Consider the following 20,481-nt stretch of genomic DNA (forward strand, 5'->3'; position numbering starts at 1 on the left):
TATCAAAAAGGAAAACTTATTAGCCATAATAAATTTTGTGTCATCTTTAAAAAGAAAATAATCTGTTGTTTGTTTGTATTTTTTCCGCACTTATTTCAATATTTTTGACATTTGACGTTTAGAAAACAGCTCCGGACGTGGGTAATTACTGTTCCAAATTGATGACGTAAAAGGGCTAATTGGTGACGTCACGTATCTCAACACGGTTATAACTATAACCGCTTGGACTTGTTTGGTTGATACCATGTAGGAACGATAATTACCGATAGACCGCTTGGAATTGGTTTTAATGTCACACGAATATGATGTAACAGATCAAAAGTTGACAAATTGGAGTTATTAAATATAGAGCATTTCACGGTAGAGGAACGTATCCTGATTGTCAAAAATTATTATCCAAATGGTGAAAGCTTAATTGCCACTATTCGTAAGATGCGTCCAATGTTCGGTCGGAATAATGTTTTCAATTCATTTACTGTGAAAAGAATAATCAACAAATTCGAGTACTGGCTCGGTTGGTGATGTGAAACACATGTATGTAAAGACTGCATCGAAATGTTTTTTTTAGAAATGCCTGAACTTTCGCGTAATGTTTGGCGAAATTTTATTGCAAGAAAAACAGTTATGTTACGTACATACGTGGACACTAAGGTCTAGACATGCTATGTGAATCAAATGTCTTCATATGAATAGCGTGTAGAGAAGTGTCGCTGGATCAGACACTTGTGTCCAGACACCGCTCTCGTTAATTCGTAGATCTTTCGTTTGAACGCATTTTTTAAACGTGTTGAGACTTGCTATCAAGTGTACCGGTACGTTGGATTGAATTATTAAAAGATACCACAAGTTTGGTTTAGTTTTAGTATTATGCAAACTAGAGATGAGTTACTTAGAGTCAGGATCTGAAGATGATTGGAAAAATTACAAAATGATAAAAAATGAAATCATAAAACAAATCAGGTATGAAACAATATTTTTCTTTACAAAATAACTTTACTTTTTTATACGAAAAAGAAATTAATAAAAAAATAATTGATGTTAAAAAGATGTGGCAAACAATTAAAGAGTTAGTAAGCTGAAAACGGGCAGACAACCTTGTCTATCCTTTATACAGTGCGGCTCTTAATTGTCCCTCCCCTCCGTTATCTTTGAATGCGTTTATATAAGAATTTGAAATTTGGCACACATGATTAGCAAACTAAATACTACTTTTTCGTCCCTAGCTAATGAGCTAAGGACAAAATATTGCAAAACTTCAAAATGGCGGCGGGAGGGCATTTTGCAAAACAAAATTAAATAGAAAGGGGAGTCATGCGATACATCGTTTGAAAGCTCCCACTAAATGCTTTACGGTCCTTGAATATTAAGTCATTACTTTTACCCATACCAAAATGGCAGCCTTTCAAAATCTTATTTTTCGCATTTTCTTCACTTCGCCTGTTCAGGTGTAATTTGTTTGTAGGTGTGTTGTTGTTTGTAGAGTTTGTATTATCCTAAAAGTTACTGTTCCATATAAAAACCTATTTGGTTTATCAATACCTTTAAAAGCGAATAATACCGAAAGGATTCTCTTTTTTTGGTATTATTATTTTTGCTATTTCGTTTAGTGCAATTTTATTTTTACCTTGATATAATTGAGAATGCCTGGTTCACGTCCCTTTACTAAAAAAATTGAAATTATTTTCATTTACGGTGGAAATCGTAATGGAAATCTGATTTAAAGACGGAAAGAATGTTTAATGTTCGTTTTCCTGACCGTCCACTATGTCGAAAGTATATTCGCGAGCTAATTCCGAACTTTACCCATTACGGGTACCTTAGAACATTGAAAGGCTAGAATTAGCATTGCCATAAAACTATGGGCCGTTTATTTGCTTCGAACATTTCTGATGCAATGATGCCAAATGCTTATGTAGAAATGGCAAAAAAAAATACACTTTATAATATCATAAAAATTTGTCTCTTATTTTGATAGACACAAAATAATACTATGCCTCTTTAATAAAATATGAAGCATTTTTTTCCATCAAATATGATAAGATACTTTATAAAGAAGTAAACATTCAAAGTTAAGTGAATGTAGATAACGCCCCTATTATTATTAGAGAAAAAGGCAACAGCATCGCAACGCCGCTCGATCGCATTGTTGATTCCATCGACACAAGTTATCTTTACCAGTGACGTTGTCAGAAAATATTTACATGATAAATATTTATTATTAATATATTATGCTTTAAATTATAAACAATATTACCGTTTATAAACTCCTTATGCGCTTTTTTAACGTACTTCATTAGAGTACGTTATTACATTACATTAGTTACGTACGTTCATAAGGTACTTCTATATGTATCTTCTATATATTCTATATAATCTAATAAAAAGCATTTTTAAGGAAATTAAATATTTTATAACTATTACAGATTTCTTAATAAGTTTTTATTATTCTACGTTTATGACGACGGTTGTCCCTTGATATGATGTTAGGACAATATCAGTATTTACTTGTGAAAAGATCCGCCTAAATCGCGTCTTTCCCGTGGTGCGGCACAAACGGCACAATTTATATGAGCAAACCAGGAAACCTAGACGGACTCAAAGAACGTATTAGGCAAGAAATCCGACAAATATCTCCAGAAGTGTTAGAAAATGTCAGAAACGAATTTTATTATCGTCTTGGGCTTTGCCAACAAGTAAATGGTGGTCATTTTGAGCATCTTATACATTAAACGCAACTTTTAATAATTTAATGGTTTTTATTTATTTTTTCGTATTTCTGCTTTAGATAATCACAAAAGTAAATAGGGCAATTGAATCAGGAAAAAGGGCTCTTTTCAATGAGAGTTTAAAAAAAGTGGCTTTCTATTTGAAAAAAAAAAGTTTGGGTTAATTTGGAACCCCCCTGTAGGTGAAAAAATACAAAAACTATCTTGAAATGTGAAAAAAAATAAACAAAAATCGACGGGTCTCAGGAATTTTGCGAGATAAAATTTGATTAGTTTTAACTGAATTTATTCCAATTAAAGTCACCACACTGTATAGCGGAAAATGTCCTCTTTTGAAAATGCATGTAAACATGACAACAGAGAATTGATGAATATGTTTGTAAAACAAAACACCCCCCTTGCCCCTGTGCACATGTTGAACTCAAACAAAGTTGTTGTTTACTAATTCTAGCCTTTTAATGTTCTAAGACCGGGTACTGTTGCCAGTAGGAAGAATCCAGGGCGTGCCAGCTATCCAGAAGAAAAACAGCTATGGTAAGAGATCCACAATAATCTACTTCCTCAGTTGGTGACACATGTGATATATCTTCTGCTACTGTGAAAAGGGTACTTAAAAAACATAAATTTAATCCGTATAAAATTCAAATGGTTCATCAATTGACAGAAGAAGATCCTGATCGACGTATGGAGTTCTGCGAAGTAATGATCGAGAGAATAGGACGCCAGCCTGCTTATGGGAAGAACATTTGTTTCAGTAGTGAATGTATTTTTTTTGAATGGTATTATTCATAGACAAAATGTCCGTTATTGGAGCGACGTAAATCCCCACATATTTCGTGAAACACACGCACAATACCCAGAAAAAATAAATGTGTGGGCTGGCATAAAGGGTGATTTTCAACCTATACGCATAAACTTGGAAAATGGTAGATGAAGATCAATAATGAGTAATAATGAGAAAAAATGTAGTAAAATATTTTTGGTTTCCGAAATAAAGTTAAACAAATATCAACAGAACGTGTATCAGACGAACTCATTTTGTTTATTAATAACTGATAGTAAACAAGTCATCATGTTTGAAATTTGTTGTTTGGAATCTTTAGCAGGACTTAGTTTGTTGGTGGCTGTGATCGTTTTCGATCGTTATTTGCACACGAACAAAATAAAAGCGTCAAATGTAATGGCGCACATGTTTACAAACGAAGAACTTGTCGATATGGGTTTGGTTTCACGGAGAAACGAATCAGAATGCAGTGGCAGTAGCTGATCTGTATACCCAAAGATTTCCCCGAAGATATCACCCGAGACGTAGGGCTTTCTTACGTGTTATTCAGCGGGGTAGAGAAACTGGCAATTTGCGGCCGCGGCCTGGACAAGATGGAGGAGCTATTAGACCTAGGCACATTCTAAATCTGGAGGAGGATATTTTAGAAGTTATCGAAGAATAACCTGGAATTAGCACTAGGACAATTGCAGCACGATTTGGAATATCGCAATCTACAAGTTGGAAAATTTTAAGGCACGAGTTGCTGTACCCGTTTCATGTGCAGAGGGTACAAGCCCTACTGCCAAGAAATTTTCCGCTTTTTTTTAGTTACGGATGAGGCAAATTTTGCGCCTAATGGAATTTTCAACTTTCATAATACTCATTACTGGGCTTTGGAAAATCCGCATATTACACGGAGAACATACTTTCAACAACGTTTTTCTGTAAATGTATGGGCTGGAATTCTGAACGAGATGCTCATCGGACCTTTTATTCTGGAAAATCGTTTGACTGGTGCTTAGTATTTAGAATTTTTGCGCAACAATTTACCAGTGCCCCTTGAAAATGTGAATCTCAACGTTAGGCAGAACATGTGGTTTCTTCATGATGATGCTCCACCACATTTTTCACGACCAGTGCGATAACATTTAGATCGTGTGTTTCCCGGACAATGGATAGGACGTGATGGTCCAGTTGGGTGGCACCCTCGCTCGCCTGACCTTAATCCATTAGACTTTTATTTGTGGGGTCATATGAAAACAATGGTATATGTAAACGAAGTTGATACTGAGCAAGAGCTACGACATCGCATAAACGCTGCCAGTGACGCAATTCGCCTACAGCCTGGTTTGGCCCGTGCATGTACGTCTTCATGGATTCGACGAGCTCAAGTCTGTATCGAAAATAATGGAAACAACTTCGAACAACTTTAAAGAAAAATCTGTTATTAATTATACTGCACGTAAAATCAAAAAAACGATTTCGACCCAGACTGATAAAAGTTCTGAAATATCTACATCATCAAAAACTCAGAAACCTCTTCAAAACAAATACCCAGTGATGAATGGCATTACACTGTTGTAGAAAACATACCTGCCTACTATACTATGAGTCAGCTTGCACACTACATTAAGATTAAACTTGGCACCAACGACTTTATTCGATGTTTTCCTATGCTTAAGGATGGATACAGTTTACCCTCTAGTTTTAAAGTCGGTGTGCAAAATAAGGATCTCCTGAAGAAAAGCCGCTTAAGATCAACTCAGATAGGGAAGCCATAGCTGCTGGTAAGTCCTTAAACGGTGAAGCCGTCAACATTAAGATTGTGGAAAAAGCCAATAACGATAGTGGTGGGCTCTCGGAGATGGGATCTCGACCCAATGATCCCACCAATAGTACGGCTCTCTCGTAAATTTGACATGGAAAATGATCGTTACTTGTTGGCTAGACTGAGAGATCCTTTACCCTTAAATCTCTCAGACTTTACCTGGCATATCTACATGATCAACCGACGAGTACATGTTTTGATGGACAAACCAACACCAGCATTAAACTAATGCTTGCTGCTGAGGGACTGCCGACCGATCTGGTCTCGCTACGAAAGCTGTACATCCGGTTCCACGAGGCCTGTGGTATTGGATCCACGGAAGTTGAAGAGGACCTTTCTGCCTTTAGGACCTATTTTTCGTCGGAGAAGCTTTTGCGGCTCCAAAAAAAATAGGGAAAGCCAAAATAATTATTTTTCTAGTGGTTCGCCATCTAGAAAAAAATTTTAGAATACCTGACGCGACCAGAGGATCAAGCACCCTCTTTAAAATTGGTTGATAGTAAGCTTAGTATTTTTCTTTTAAATATTCAGTCCTTAAGACACAAAACTAACGATCTATTTTTATTGCTAGAAGAACTAAATTTCCCTGAAATGATTGCTATTACTGAACATATAGGTTAAATACTGATGAACCCATATATGTTGAAAATTACAACATCATAGCTAGATACAATAGAACAAACATAACGCATGGAGGCACATTGATAATGTCCACTAATAACGACTTTTCAGTAGTGACAAAGTTTGATAACTTATTATCTGAAAAATTGTTTGAATTTTCCATTGTTTATAATAATTCACATGATCTCTACATTGTTTGTCTATATAGAACACCCGACTCTGATATACAAAGTTTTAGCCAGAAACTACTAAGCTTGCTAGAATCCATGCCCCTACACAATCAGATGTAATATTTTTATTGTTATCGCTAAAAGAAATAAAAAAGTGTAGTTTTTATATGCATAACTTAAATGGACGTGGTAATAACTTTTTTTTATTAATAGTTCTTTAGCAGTTAAAACTTTTTGAGCACTAATACCATAAGACTAATAGTACTTATACCAGGTATTTTATAAAGAAAATTTCCTAATAGTAATAGGAAATAATAAATATTGCCCAGTATATTTAGGTTTGAGCAAAATGTTACCATAAACTGTGAATATATATTGAGACTTTAGAAATGACCCAAGGCGCAATTAATAATTTACGGCTTCGATATCACAAAACTTAGTTTTATTATAGGTGTTATTACAAATAAACTGTAAATTTAGAGACTGAAATTTAGGAGCAACAGCATATTGGCCTCTCATAATTAATTATTTTATTTGGAAAATTTATAAAAATTTCGGTTTTCTGTATAACTAAATAAAATACAGTCATTAAGGCAGAGCTTAAATATGCGAATTGTGCGAACGATTACTAAGATAAGAAACTATAACTGCTAACTAGTCATGTTAATTACTATGTTCCTGCATTACACACTTCCACAACAATTGATTTCTCGTGCTAAAGTTGCTCAAAATAAATCATTATAGATACACATAGCTCATTTAAATCCTTTTTTTATTTTGCTTAATAACTTATGCATTAATTCTGTCAAAAATAGAAACAAATTGTAAAAAGACTCATAGAAATTTTGTGCATAACTTAACTGGATACGATATTAGACTTATATTATTTATGTCATTGCCATAAAATCATTATAAAAATAATTAATCTATAAAAGTTAAGCGATCCTAAATTCTAAGACTTTAAAATTTATGATGCAGCCATAATAACCAGATAAAATCCGGGATAAATAAATGGTTCAGGTGCGAGCTCCTCCATTTCCATTTCAATAAATTTCCTGTGCCCGAAATTAAATCGACCAGCATATATTCAAACTGTTCTACTTTACTATTGTCATAACTATATAAATCTAAATTTTAACGTATTATATTAAACTATTTTTATTTAAAGATAGGTCGGACCATAAATTACATTTTAATTTTTATTTTTTTGATTATTATCTGAGATCACTTCAAAGTGCAAGTTAAAATGCATGCCCTTAAAAAGCAAACTAATTTTATGTGGCGACCTTAATATTGACGATTCCAGTGTGTGTGCTGCCCAATAATCACTCCAGTCTATATTCGAGTCAATGGGCTTGATAATGCACATAGATTCACCCACCAGAATAACTAAAAATAGCTCCACCACCATCGATTACGTAGTATTATCCTTTGCTCCAGAACTCTTAAATTGTACTGTTTTCAGTTCGGGCTTTTCAGATCATGAAGCTATATTAACCAGCTCCTCTTTGGATTCAATTAACAATAGCACTTTGCGTAAATTAGGCCGTGTTTATAACAAAAATAATTTTCCGAAAATCGATAAGAAATAATAACATTTTTTACAACATATTTGACAGAAAAATTCAATATTTCCTCCAACTTGATTGTTGCCTGGCAACCGAAAATAACAGTAAGGAAATATTCATTTCTGTACTGTAAGGAAATGTTATTTCCATACAGTAAACTTTAGAACATAAATGCGAACAGGTTTTTTCCTAAACAATTTTATTTTTAAAACTTGCACAAGCAAGGTTAACATTATATTTTAAAATTATTACTTATTATTTGTTATATTTACTGTTATTTGACAATTAGTACAAGTATTGAAAACTGATTAGTAATAATTTACCGTAATTTTAATGATTCCCGATTTTCGGAAAAATAGTATTTAGACCTCGTAGGAAAAGCCACATTCCCGGACTCCGTATTGCCAGTCTCGGCTTGCGCCTCGACTGGCAATTTTTACGATCGCCCGGGAATGTTAAGCTTTTCCTACTAGGTATACAATATACTATTTCTAAATTTTAAGAATCATTGTCTAACGGAAAAATGGAACTTTCTTTCAAATGATGTCGATAATGAGTTCTCCAGATTCTTAAATTCGCTATCAGATATTGCAAATATATTTTTTCCTCTAAGGCCAATTAAAACTAAAAAACCAAAGCCCTGGTCCTCCAAAAGTCTTCGTATATCGGCAAAAAACATGCGCTCACTTTCCTACCTAAAAAAAGTTCTCAGAATCTATTGCTTTTCATAATTACGTCAAGCAGTATAGGAAAACTTATCTTAAAACAATTAAAGCTGCAAAAGAAATCTATTACAGTGGAAGGCTGGCAAAATCTGGCAATGTAGCTAAAGAAACATATTCTATTGTTAACGAACTAAGAAATAAGTCTACCTCAACTAGCACTATCTCTACATCACTTGAGGACCTAAACAATTACTTTGTAAACGTGGCAAAAAATCTAATGGCCACCATAACACCTTCTGATGATCCTCTGTCATATCTCTCTAATTAAAATTTGCACAATTTCTTTTTTACGTTAGTATCATTTACAGAACTTCAAAGTACAATTAACGAAATAAAAAACAAATCATCAGCTGGTACAGATGGGCTTACTCTTAAAATGTTTTCAAATATACCTGATTGTACTTTAATCCATTTAGTAGACCTAATCAACATGTCATTTCAAAATGGGGTCTTTCCAAACTGCCTTAAAACTGCAATAATCATTCCATTACATAAAGGAGGAGATAAAGATCAAGCCTCAAACTATCGTCCAATTGCACTTCTTCCAACCCTCTCAAAGATCATAGAACGCCTGGCTAAAAAGAGGTTTTTGTCATTTTTGTTTAAATATAATATCTTAACCCCTTATCAGTTTAGATTTCTGAGCAAAAAATGCACCAACGATGCTATGTTCACCCTATTTAATAGCGTTTATTCAAATATCAACAACAATTACTTAACAGCAACAATTTTCTGTGACTTTTCAAAGGCTTTCGATTGCGTAAACCACATTATTTTAATTAACAAATTGCAGCACTATGGATTCAGAGGTATATCCCTTCAATGGTTTAAGTCATATTTGTGCAACAGAAGTCAACTTGTAAAAGTCGATACGTCAAGATCTTCTTGCAAACCAATTGAATGTGGGGTACCTCAAGGTTCCGTTTTGGGTCCTATGCTCTTTCTGCTGTTTATAAATGACCTGGCCAGCCTGAACATAAGCGGAAAAATCTGTCTTTTTGCTGATGATACTAGCTTCACTTAAAGCAATCCGAATGCAATGGCACTACATAAAACAATTTCCAACGACTTGGTCTTCATTAAATCGTGGTGCGATTCCAATCTTTTATGCCTAAATCTCTCAAAAACTAAAGTCTTATCATATAAAACGACCATTCCTCCATTTATTCTAAACATTACCAGTTTGGAAGTTGTTGAGTCTGTCAAGTTCTTGGGTCTTGTTGTGGACGGCTCTTTGAAATGGGATTTGCACATAGATACGTTATCTGAAAAACTAAGCTCGGCATGTTTTGCCATAAGATCAAGAGAATTAGGCTTTTTCACGGCCAAAACAGTTTATTATGCTCTTTTTGAGTCACATCTTCGTTACGCCCTTCCATTCTGGGGTACATGCTGCAAGACCCAATTTGAGCGTATATTTAAACTTCAAAAGAGAGCGCTTCGCTACTTATTAGGACTTGATAGTAGAGCTCACTGCCAAGTAAATTTTATAAAATATAAGATCCTTACTCTTCCCTCGTTATTTATATTTGAATCTATCTGCCTTATCCGCAAACATGTGTCGCAGATTCCAGAAAGACCAACCCACAGCTATTCACTAAGGAACGTTCATAATCTTCATCTGCCAATTCCACGGTCGGAATTAGTAAAGAACTGTATACTTTATGCAGCAATAAAAATGCACAACCATCTGCCTTCCGTAATAAAATCGATGACTACTTTTAGTTGTTTTCACAATGCCCTAAAATCTTTACTACTGCAAAAAGCCCTATATACAGTAGACCCTATATGTAGAAGACTTTTTTAATATTTCCTTTTAAAGCACACACACTGGCGTTATTAGCTACCTATTATTTGCAAAATGTTTGCCTGCTTTTTATTGTATGTTTTTTTTGAGACTAAGGTTTTTGAAAATTTTATACATATAATTGTGTGTATATTTGTATATAAAAATTATTTTATTTATGTATGTCGACCAAATTGTACAATTTCATAATTTGTACAGTATTTTTGTTTTGTTATGTACCTATTTACTTTGTGTGTATTTTGTCTGAGTATTTTTTTATTTTATTTTTTTTTCCTTTAGCTGTGTCGATAAAATGTAATTTTTTTTCTGACAATAAAGCATTTTTTATTTGATTTTGATTGAACAGTTGCTTTAAATTAGTTTAAATTAAACACGTTTTTTATTTAAAAAAATATGGATATCTCCAAAACTAAAAATATTTTACTACATTTTTTTTCATTATTACTCATTAGCTATCATTTCCCAAGTTTATGCGCATAGGTTGAAAATCACCCTGTATTAGGGAATCACATTATTAGGCCTCTCTTTTTAGATTAAAATTTTACAGGGAACCTTTACTTAAACATGTTGGAAAATCCAGTAGAACCACTGATCCTTGAGATTATTGAAGACAATCCTCATCAATTTGAGTTTTTGAGGAAACAGTTTTCAACAAGATGGGGCACCACCATACTAATACTTACCCTAATCGGTGGATTGGTCGTCGAGGGATTACCGAGTGGCCAGCCCGATCTTACACCTCTCGACTTTTTTTGTGGAGCTACTTGAAACGAAAAGTCTACGTCACCCAGCCAGAATCTCAAGCTTCATCTACGTTAAAGAATACTTGATGCATGTCGCAATATTGATGTTACCACTTTCGAAAATGATCGTGAACAGTTCTCCAATAGATTATTTTACTATCTTGAAGTTAATGGTGCATATTTTCAACCTCTTTTGTAGTGAAATAGTTACATTTCTGTGTTACGTAAAGTTTAATTATTTTAAATGGAAATAAAAATGCGAAAAATAAGATCTTAAAAGGCCATTTGCTATGTATTTTGGCAAAATGAGCTAGAAACCAAAAAGTAGTATTTAGGTTACTAATGATGTGTGCCAAATTTCAATTTTTTATATAAAAGCATGCAAAAGATAAGGAGGGAGGTGAGACAAGTAAGAGCCGTCCTGTAGCTATATCTATATCATGTATATGCCATCCTATATCCCTCAAAAAATTTTTAGATAGGTATCTATCTAAAATTTAGTTTTGGTGAGATTTTAAAAATGATTTACAAAAGGTATTTCAAGTTTAAAAATTCAATTACATAGAATTGAAGTAAGGAGTTTCTCAGGGATCTGTATTAGGCTCTATTTTTTTCTCTATTTTATCTATTTTTCTTTTATGATGTATACATGAGATAATTCTTAATGTTAAACATTGTAAAATCAAAATCTTTGCAGACGATATTTTATTTTTTTTTGTTTGCGATTTGGAAGAAATTTCTGAAATTACTAAATAACTAAAATTTAGACTCTAACTAATGTTCTTAAAAACAGAAATACATGGCTGATTGAAGATTGTTTAAAGCTAAACGCAAATAAAATAAAATTTATGATATTTTCTACAAAACATAATCTTCGTCAAATCAGCATAAACAAATATGAGCTAAAAATCGTCATGAATCAAACGGTAATCGAGCATTTCAAATCTTTCAAGTATTTAGAAGTAATACTAGATCCTGAGTTAAATCTGTCTTTGCACTATGAATACGTAAAACGAAAAATAGCATAAAAAAATGGTTTTTTTGTTCAGGGTAAATAACAGCAAGTCTCATTATTTAGAAGACTTACAATTTTTAAAGTAATAATTGCACCTCATTTCGACTACTGTGGAACTTTGAAGTTATGTTCATGATATTCCTAATTGCAAACAAAATCAAGCACTAAGAATATTTTTTACACTACAAATATACATAGTGACGATGTGTTTTCTTGTGTCGCTATTAGTGTAGTCTTTACACTAATAACACTTTTAGACATTTAAAACAGTATAGTTTCTTCGAAATCTCAATCTAAAATGTATTGTAAGACTCTATGAGCTTTAGCGTTATTTGTAACCAAATTGTAAGAGGTTATTTTAAGTGTTCGATATTCGATAGTATCGGTTAAACTGGAAACGTCACGCTAGACGATGTGATGCGATGTAATCGCACATAACTGGTTATTGGTATTTCGTTGTGTCTAAGAGCATTGCCTAACGCCATGTCCTAGGTAAACGCGGGTACGTGCGATGCGATAAAACGCACGCATCGCACGCTATTGCATTGCGTGCGTTTTCACATAGGTGGCAAATTTAAATACGATATTTTAGTTAAAAAAACAATGGCTTCGACGTCAACTCGCTTAATTTTACTAACGGAAAACAGTGTTGTTAAATTAAAATTATTACAAAAAATTAAAAAGAGACGTGAATATAGAAAAAATACTCAGAGAATCTATAAAAATAGGACCGTTTACGGTGAATTTCATCACCTTTATCTTGAAATGCGCCTAGATGGAAGTGCTTTTCGACAGTATACTAGAATGACAATAAATACATTTGATTATATTGTTGTAAAAATTCGAGATGCCTGCTACCACTGTACTACAAATTTTCAAAGACCTATTTTTATTGAAGAGAGGCTTTTGTTAACCTTAAGGTAAGTAACCTATGCAAAAATGTACATTTTAATTGTTTTTATTGAAGTTAAATGTATTAAGGTATAACTTACTCTTTAAATATTTAAAAAAAAGTCTTATTCGAAATTTCCTTCGTTATATATGCACTATTTGAAAACAGAGTAGGAAAGTTGGAAGCAGGCGAAGACATAGACATACTCAAATAAGAGGAGGGCCCTGATGGCACAGTTGATGGTTGAGCAGGGAAATATGTACCAACACTTGTACTACTGGTAGTCTGCGGTGACATTTCTTGGATTAATACCTCTTGCAATTTGTTTTCATTTTTTGGAAATATAGCAGTAGAGATCTTAAAAATAGAGAATTCTCGTCTTCCGGTATTCTGGTGCTCTGCTGAAGCAAAGCGATTTTTTTAGTTTCTATATTAAGTAACTTTTCTTCCATATCAATATTCTCTTCGCGTACCATCTTTCTCTTTCAACGAGAATGGTTTTTCTTGGACGAAGACGGCATATTTTTCGATTCAGCCTGTGTACAGGCTCTGTTTGTTGTGAGCCATCATTGTTGGCATTGCCTTGCGAAACGCCATGCTTAGCAACTGCGAATGGAACAATGACAGTGGCAACCACTTGCGAATCATCTACAGTGCCACTTACTGGTGACGATGAAGCACTTGGAGTCCAATTTTCGTCCGAGATGTGCGCCTCAGTATCTTCATTGTCAACTAACGAGGTCTGCAATTTTTCCAATACCGCATTGTGAGGAACATTTCCTTCCGTAATTCTAGGAGCTACTATGCACTTCATGAACTGTAGTTACAAAAATACTGCCATTTGCCTGTATATTTCTCATATGCAGCATCACCTGAATGAGGTTTACGAACTTTCTTCAATTCTTTTGCAAACTGATCGCGCAAGTTTCTCCATTTCTTGTTAGCTTCTTTCTCTAAAATAGAAAACAATGCATCAATAAATACACTGCGCGTCAGTCAAAGCGAGACACCTGTTTTTTTTGAGTAAAATTCAAACTGCTGTAACTTTTTTTAAACAATTTTTTTTGCTTGGTTTTTAGTCGTGGATAAATTTTACCCAAGAAATCAGGTGTCCCGATTTAACTGACGAGCAGTTTGGTATATTATATCCGTATACACTGTGGGTCAAAGATATTTTTGTGGAATTGTGATTAAAAATATGTATTGCTTTTTACTTGACTCCCCCTGAATATTTTTTTGTATATATGTGAGTATAGATATAATAAATTTTATTTATTTTAGGTATCTATCTACTGGAATCGCATTTAGGCAAATTGCTTTTACATTTCATTTCGAATATCGAAATCATCAGTTGCATCGATAGTTATAGAAGTCTGTAAGGCCATTTGGCATTCACTTCAGGAAACGCATATGCCCTTGCCTACCGTCAGTGATTTTGAAAATGTTGCAGTACAGTATTTCAATAAATGGAACTTTCCTAATTGTTTAGGCAGCATCGATGGAAAACATATCAGAGTTAAATGTCCAGCTAAATCAGGCAGCATGTTCTATAATTACAAAAACTTGTTTTCAATAGTTCTAATGGCAATTGTGGATGCAAATTATCGATTTTTAATGATTGATGTGGGTTCATATCGTAAAGATAGCGATTCAGGAGTTTTTTCTAATTCAGCAATTTATCAAAACATCGAAAATGGCACTTTACTTCTTCCATGAGATAAGCAGTTACCTAACTCTGAAAAAAAACTCCCCTCGTATTTATAGGAGATGAAGCATTCCCATTAAGAACATATCTGTTGAGACCCTATCCTAGAAGACGTCTTCAAAATAATGAAGCTGCCTCATATTACAATTACCGTTTATCACGGGCCAGAATGAGTGTGGAATGTGCCTTTGGCATAAATTCTGCCAAATTTAGAATTTTATTAAAATCTATAGAGACAAAAGTTTAAAATGCAGTTTATATTGTAAAAGCGATTTGTATTTTACTCAATACTATAATCGACATGGAAGAAGACCCATTTGTCAACGGGTCAACCACTGAAAACAATCATAGTGATAACAATAAGAATTTACGTATTTAAAGATCCCACAATCATCCGACCAGGGAATCAGAAAATTTGAGAAATACATTTTGCGAATACTTTTCTTTAAACAAAATTTAAATAGACCGAATGTACGATTTTTGAATAAATGCAATAAAAATTGATTAAAAATTTACTAGGTACTTTTATTACACTTACTTGAAAATCCAATATTGTTAGACCATTCCTTTTCAACAATTAACCGATCCTTGTATGGCGGATTTCTTTTATTCCACAAAACATTTCTTTTTTGCACTTCACAAATTAATGCATCCATCGCAAAAATCGGACGTAAACTGCGGGGAAAATATAACCGATTTTAAATTAAAGACAATGCGTGCGTTGCGGCAATTTAGTTGCGTGCGGAATGATCGTCCGACGTGACAACGCTGGGCGGGCTCATTTAAATTCATGTTATTTTAAACGTTCTACGCATCGCACCGCAAATATCGCATTTACATAGGACATAGCGTAATCACAGCTTAACTTCCGTAGTTAAGCTGTGGCGTAATATTGAAGAATTCAGCGGTGGGGGTTGCGTTTCGTTCAGTATTCTTCAGTCTTACACAGTCTTTTTATAAAAACTATGTAGCATTTTCTTTGTTTCATTAGCACTTTATACTTTAACAAAATTTTAGTATATATTGAAAGAATTACTACTTAATATAATATTGATTAATAAATTACTGATATATTATCAGTTATTAACCTGACTAATAAAAGTCCTTTCGGGAAGTCCAAATAAGAAAATTAAAAATATGTATCACTACGTTCAACAGTGCATTTAAAGACCAGAATAATGTTTACCTCTTTGGGATGGCTTTCCAGAAATGAAACCATATCTGACAAGACCGCCGTCACTTCAGTTGAATACATGGAGTGGCAAAAATACAATTTGTCATCTTTATAATTTCTGCATAATCTGAGATCAAAGAATCTAAAAGTTAAGGTAAATAATTAAGTTACAAAAATATTATGCTCGAAGTTACAAATCATAGCTTCTGATAAAAAATATGGTATACGATTTTTTAAATATAATATTTTTTCTATAATCTAATCACTCTTATAGAACTTAGTGAGGATTTAAGTATTTTTGTACCTTATTCCAGCCTTGAGTTGTTCTAAAACATTGTATCCTTGCGTTTTGGACCAATTTGCCATAATCGTTCTAACTATAGTTAAAAAATCAAGTTTTTTTAAAATATCCTCTCCATCTGGTGAAACATCGGAGTCCTTTGTTATGTCTACGGTAAAACTATCATGGGAGCCTGAAAGAAACCAGAATTATGCCTCATAAAAAACTCTTATAGGTATTTTTTTCTTTATTAAAAAATATTACTATATTTTTATTATAAAAAAATTAAGAGTTTTTTTATAATCCTTTGAAATATTTCCATATTTTTTATTAATATTTACCTAAAAATTGTACTTTATATTGTATTTAAAGAGAATATATAGAATTGCTAAAGTTTATGTGTGACAATTTGCTAAAACGTTGAAGTCTGACTTAGTGCTTTATTACTCAATGATATTATACACTATAGAGCTGAATATAAACAATTTTTCTGACGATGCAGTTGTGATGTTCAATCGAAAATTTTGGGAGGGATTAAAAACATAGCTGAATAGCTGAGAAAAACATAAACACTCAGAAACATTTGTTCAACCAAATGTTACTCACAATCATTGCTAATAAAATAAGATAAAATATATTGCATTCAGTTGTACCTTGACGTAATCTTGATATGACCGTGACTTTTGACTTTCTTTCTCGTACGACGTGACCTTAAGATGATCTTGACGTCAAAGAACCTTGACAGAAAAACATGAAACATGTGGTAAGGTGTATAATTCACGAACTTAATAAATGTAAAGTTCAGTTCAGAGATCTATTAGAATCTTTGATGTGTCGCAGATGCCGCACTAACAAGTCCGTGCGCCTATGTCATATTTATTGTCGCATAATATACATGTTTAAATGGCAAAATTTTATATTGTTTATCTATGAAATCATTTTAAATATATCTAAAGCCCCATGTTTTATAGTATTTTTTATTTTTCTTTCGAAAATGTCCATTTTTAGAAAGAAAATAATATCACAAGAAAATAATAAGTATCAAAGATTGACCGCGGACTAAAATCCAAGCATCTTACAAAATATTTTAAACACATCCAGCACTTACAGAATTGTCACCTCTTTTTAGCCAGTTTATTAAACAAAGATAAAACACCTGCGTTCTGGCGATTCCTACTTCAGGCTGTGCAAGTGATTTTGTATCTCTCTCTATCCCACTGATTTTGAAGATTACGGGGCCGTACCCAAATAAATTTGGAAGTGTATAGTCTGATGTTATAAAACAGACTTTTTACAGTTTAACCCGAAATAAAACGCAACTTAAAGCGAGATGAAAGAAAACAACTTGTTTACGCTCATACGCAATATATTAATAATGCAACTTAACTCAGTTACAGAGTGACATTCGCATAGTGGACAAACACAGTAGTAACAACATGTGACATTAGATGTCGCTACTTTGTTCAACTTTAAATAGAAAACGGCCACAGTAAACTTTTGGTATACTTATTCACAACACTCCCACTTAACAAAAGTTTACTAATGGTCCTCTAAAACCTTTTAAAATAACTGTTATGCACAACTTAACTTAAACCTAAACCCTTTACAAACTTTGAATTCTTAACATTTTGTAATGGTTTCGTTAAGACATCTGCAACCATTTCGTTAGTAGGTGTATACATTAATTTCACTTTACCTTCTAACACAATATCTCGCAAGAAATGGTACCTTATATCTATGTGCTTTGACCTATCATGGAACATTGGATTGCTAGCAAGCTTCTGAGCACTTTGATTATCATTATGAATCTCAATACAATCCAATTTTCCAGTTAACTCGCTCAACAGATTCCTCAGATATATGGCCTCTTTTTCAGCCTCGCTTAGAGCCATATACTCTGCCTCAGTTGTCGACAAAGCAACAGTACGTTGTTTACAGCTTTTCCATGAAACTGAACCCCCTGAATATTTAAATACATAACCAGTAAATGACTTTCTGTCTTGCTTATTGGACCCCCAATCTGCATCTGCAAAACCTGTCAAACTTAAATTATCCTTAAAAAATTTCATGGACAAGCTCTTTGTACCCTTTAAATAACGAAGTAAACGCTTTGCACATTGCCAATGAACTTTAGTGTATGAGTTATTATACTGACTTAATAGGCTCACAGCATGAGAAATATCAGGTCTGGTCATTACTGAAAGGTACATTAAACTTCCAATAAGCTCTTGATATGGAACTTTTGGATCACAAATTTCACCACTGATATTGCTCATGTTGATACTACTGTCAAGCGGAGTACTTACTACTTTGCTATCTGACATACCAAAACGACATAAAAGTTCATTAATATATAATTCTTGATCAATTGACAAACAATTTTTTGAATAATCCCTAGTAATTCTTATGCCTAAACATTGTTTTGCCTCTCCTAAATTCTTAATTTTAAACTCTGAGTTTAAATGACCTTCAAGAAACTTCATTTCATTGTCATCAGACGAAAAACAAAAAAAATCGTCAACATAGAGAGCAACAATAGTTAACAAATTACTGTTATTCTTTTTAATGTACAAACAAGGCTCATATTTGGACTTAAAATAACCAATTTTTGACAAAACTTGGTCGACTTTCTCATTCCAAGCACGACTAGATTGTTTTAATCCATAAACTGCTTTCTTTAATCTATACACTTTATTTTCTTTATCTTTAATGACGAAACCTTCAGGTTGCTGCATAAATACATTTTCTTTCAGAATACCGTTCAAAAAAGCTGTTTTCACATCCAAATGTAAAATTTTTAGATCTAACCTAACAGACAAAGCAAGCAATAAACGAAAAGTTGAGTGCCTTACCACTGGGGCGAAGGTTTCAACATAGTCCACACCCTCTCTCTGTGTGAAACCTTTAGCCACAAGCCTAGCTCTATACCGGTTATGGCTTTCACTATCACTCTTCACTTTATATACCCACTTGCACTGCACCACTGTACCAACTTCTGGCGGATCTACTAATTCCCAAGTGTCATTATCGATAAATGACTGTATTTCTTCTGACATAGCTGCTTTCCACTTCTGCCCCTCTGGCCTTGAAAGAGCCTCAGTCACTGATGTAGGGATACTCGAGTCATAGACTTCACCCTTGGTGTTAACACCTCCAAAATATGTCACAAAATCTTGAAAATTCTTCTTCCTGATCTGTCTTTGGGATTTTCTTGGAGTTACTTGTTCAGCATTATCAAACAAGTCATGGCACTGGCCTTCAGGCACATAGTCATCATCATCCAAGAAGCATACATCATCTTCAGGAAATTCATCATCTGAATACATGGGATTCTGCTCTCCCACTGAATCTGGAACATCCCTTTGTTTATCTGCAACACTATCCGGCAACACTGTACTTGGAATTTCTAAATTTGGTTTTTCTATGATTGTTACGTCACGGCTTACTATGACTTTCTTTGTTCTGGGATTAAAACACCTATATCCCTTGGTAGTTTCATCATGCCCAACAAGCACATGCTTCACTGACTTCTCGTCCCACTTGTTCCTACTGACCTTCGGAACATGAACCATGGCGGAACTCCCATATACCCTAAGATGACTAAGATTTGGTTTCTTATCTGTCCAAATCTCATATGGTGTCATTGAAAGCTTTGAACATGCTGATCGGTTTTTCAGGTAACAAGCAGTATTGCACGCTTCCACCCATAATGCCTTAGTCAAGCTCTCATCAAATAAAAGACACTTAGCCTTCTCTACGATGGTCCGGTTGAACCTCTCAGCCATCCCATTTTGCTGCGGAGTGTGACTATTCGAAGTCTGGTGTATGATGCCTGAATTCTTTAAAAACCTATCCATTTCTCTATTACAGAATTCCCCACCATTATCGCTTCGCAAAATCCTAATCTTAGCATTCTGTTGATTCTCAACTAATGATTTAAATTGCTTAAACTTATCAAAAGTTTCATCTTTTGTCTTCAGGAAATATATAAAGCACATTCTGCTGTAATCGTCTATAAATGTCAGGAAATATTTAGCTCCACCAATAGATGTTGTTTCCATAGGACCACAAATGTCGCTGTGAATGACCTCTAGCAGTTGCTGTGCTCGACTGCCTTCTTTGGGAAAAGGTAAACGGGCTTGCTTGCCTCTACAGCATACCTCACAACTCCCAATGCTCGTACCATTACAGATAAGACCATCAACCAACTTGGCTGTCTTATTCAGGTAGCTATCATTAATGTGACCTAAACGTTGATGCCATAAATTGCTACTTACAGCTTGAAAACACACTGGCTTTTCACAAACATTCAACTTGTAAACATTGTTATGTAGACTAGCAGTAGCTACTACTACACCAACTTTATTGTAAATATTGCATCCCTCTTCATGAAAACTTACTTTATTTCCATTATTGATTAACTGGCCTACTGATAATAAGTTAGTTGTTAAACCAGGAATA

The 20,481-nt window shown here is 33.8% G+C and overlaps 1 protein-coding gene and 1 long non-coding RNA gene across 2 annotated transcripts in view; both read right to left on the minus strand.

Annotated features, from left to right (window-relative positions):
* The window catches only part of LOC126746215 (PI-PLC X domain-containing protein 3-like), a 63,374-nt gene that overhangs the window by 17,586 nt on the left and 25,307 nt on the right, over positions 1-20,481 (minus strand). The window contains exons 2-3 of the mRNA XM_050454370.1: positions 16,045-16,213; positions 15,753-15,882 (exon numbers count right to left, since the gene is read on the minus strand). Of these exons, the coding sequence (XP_050310327.1) occupies positions 15,753-15,882; positions 16,045-16,213 (299 nt within the window). The remainder of the gene's footprint in view (positions 1-15,752; positions 15,883-16,044; positions 16,214-20,481) is intronic.
* On the minus strand, positions 12,912-15,326 carry LOC126746217 (uncharacterized). The gene is made up of 2 exons (XR_007663834.1): positions 15,105-15,326; positions 12,912-13,814 (listed from the first exon to the last, which is right to left on the minus strand). It is a non-coding gene; the product is annotated as an uncharacterized LOC126746217 (long non-coding RNA).

Source organism: Anthonomus grandis, chromosome 17, assembly GCF_022605725.1.
Source record: "Anthonomus grandis grandis chromosome 17, icAntGran1.3, whole genome shotgun sequence".
Taxonomy (NCBI): Eukaryota; Metazoa; Arthropoda; class Insecta; order Coleoptera; family Curculionidae; genus Anthonomus; species Anthonomus grandis.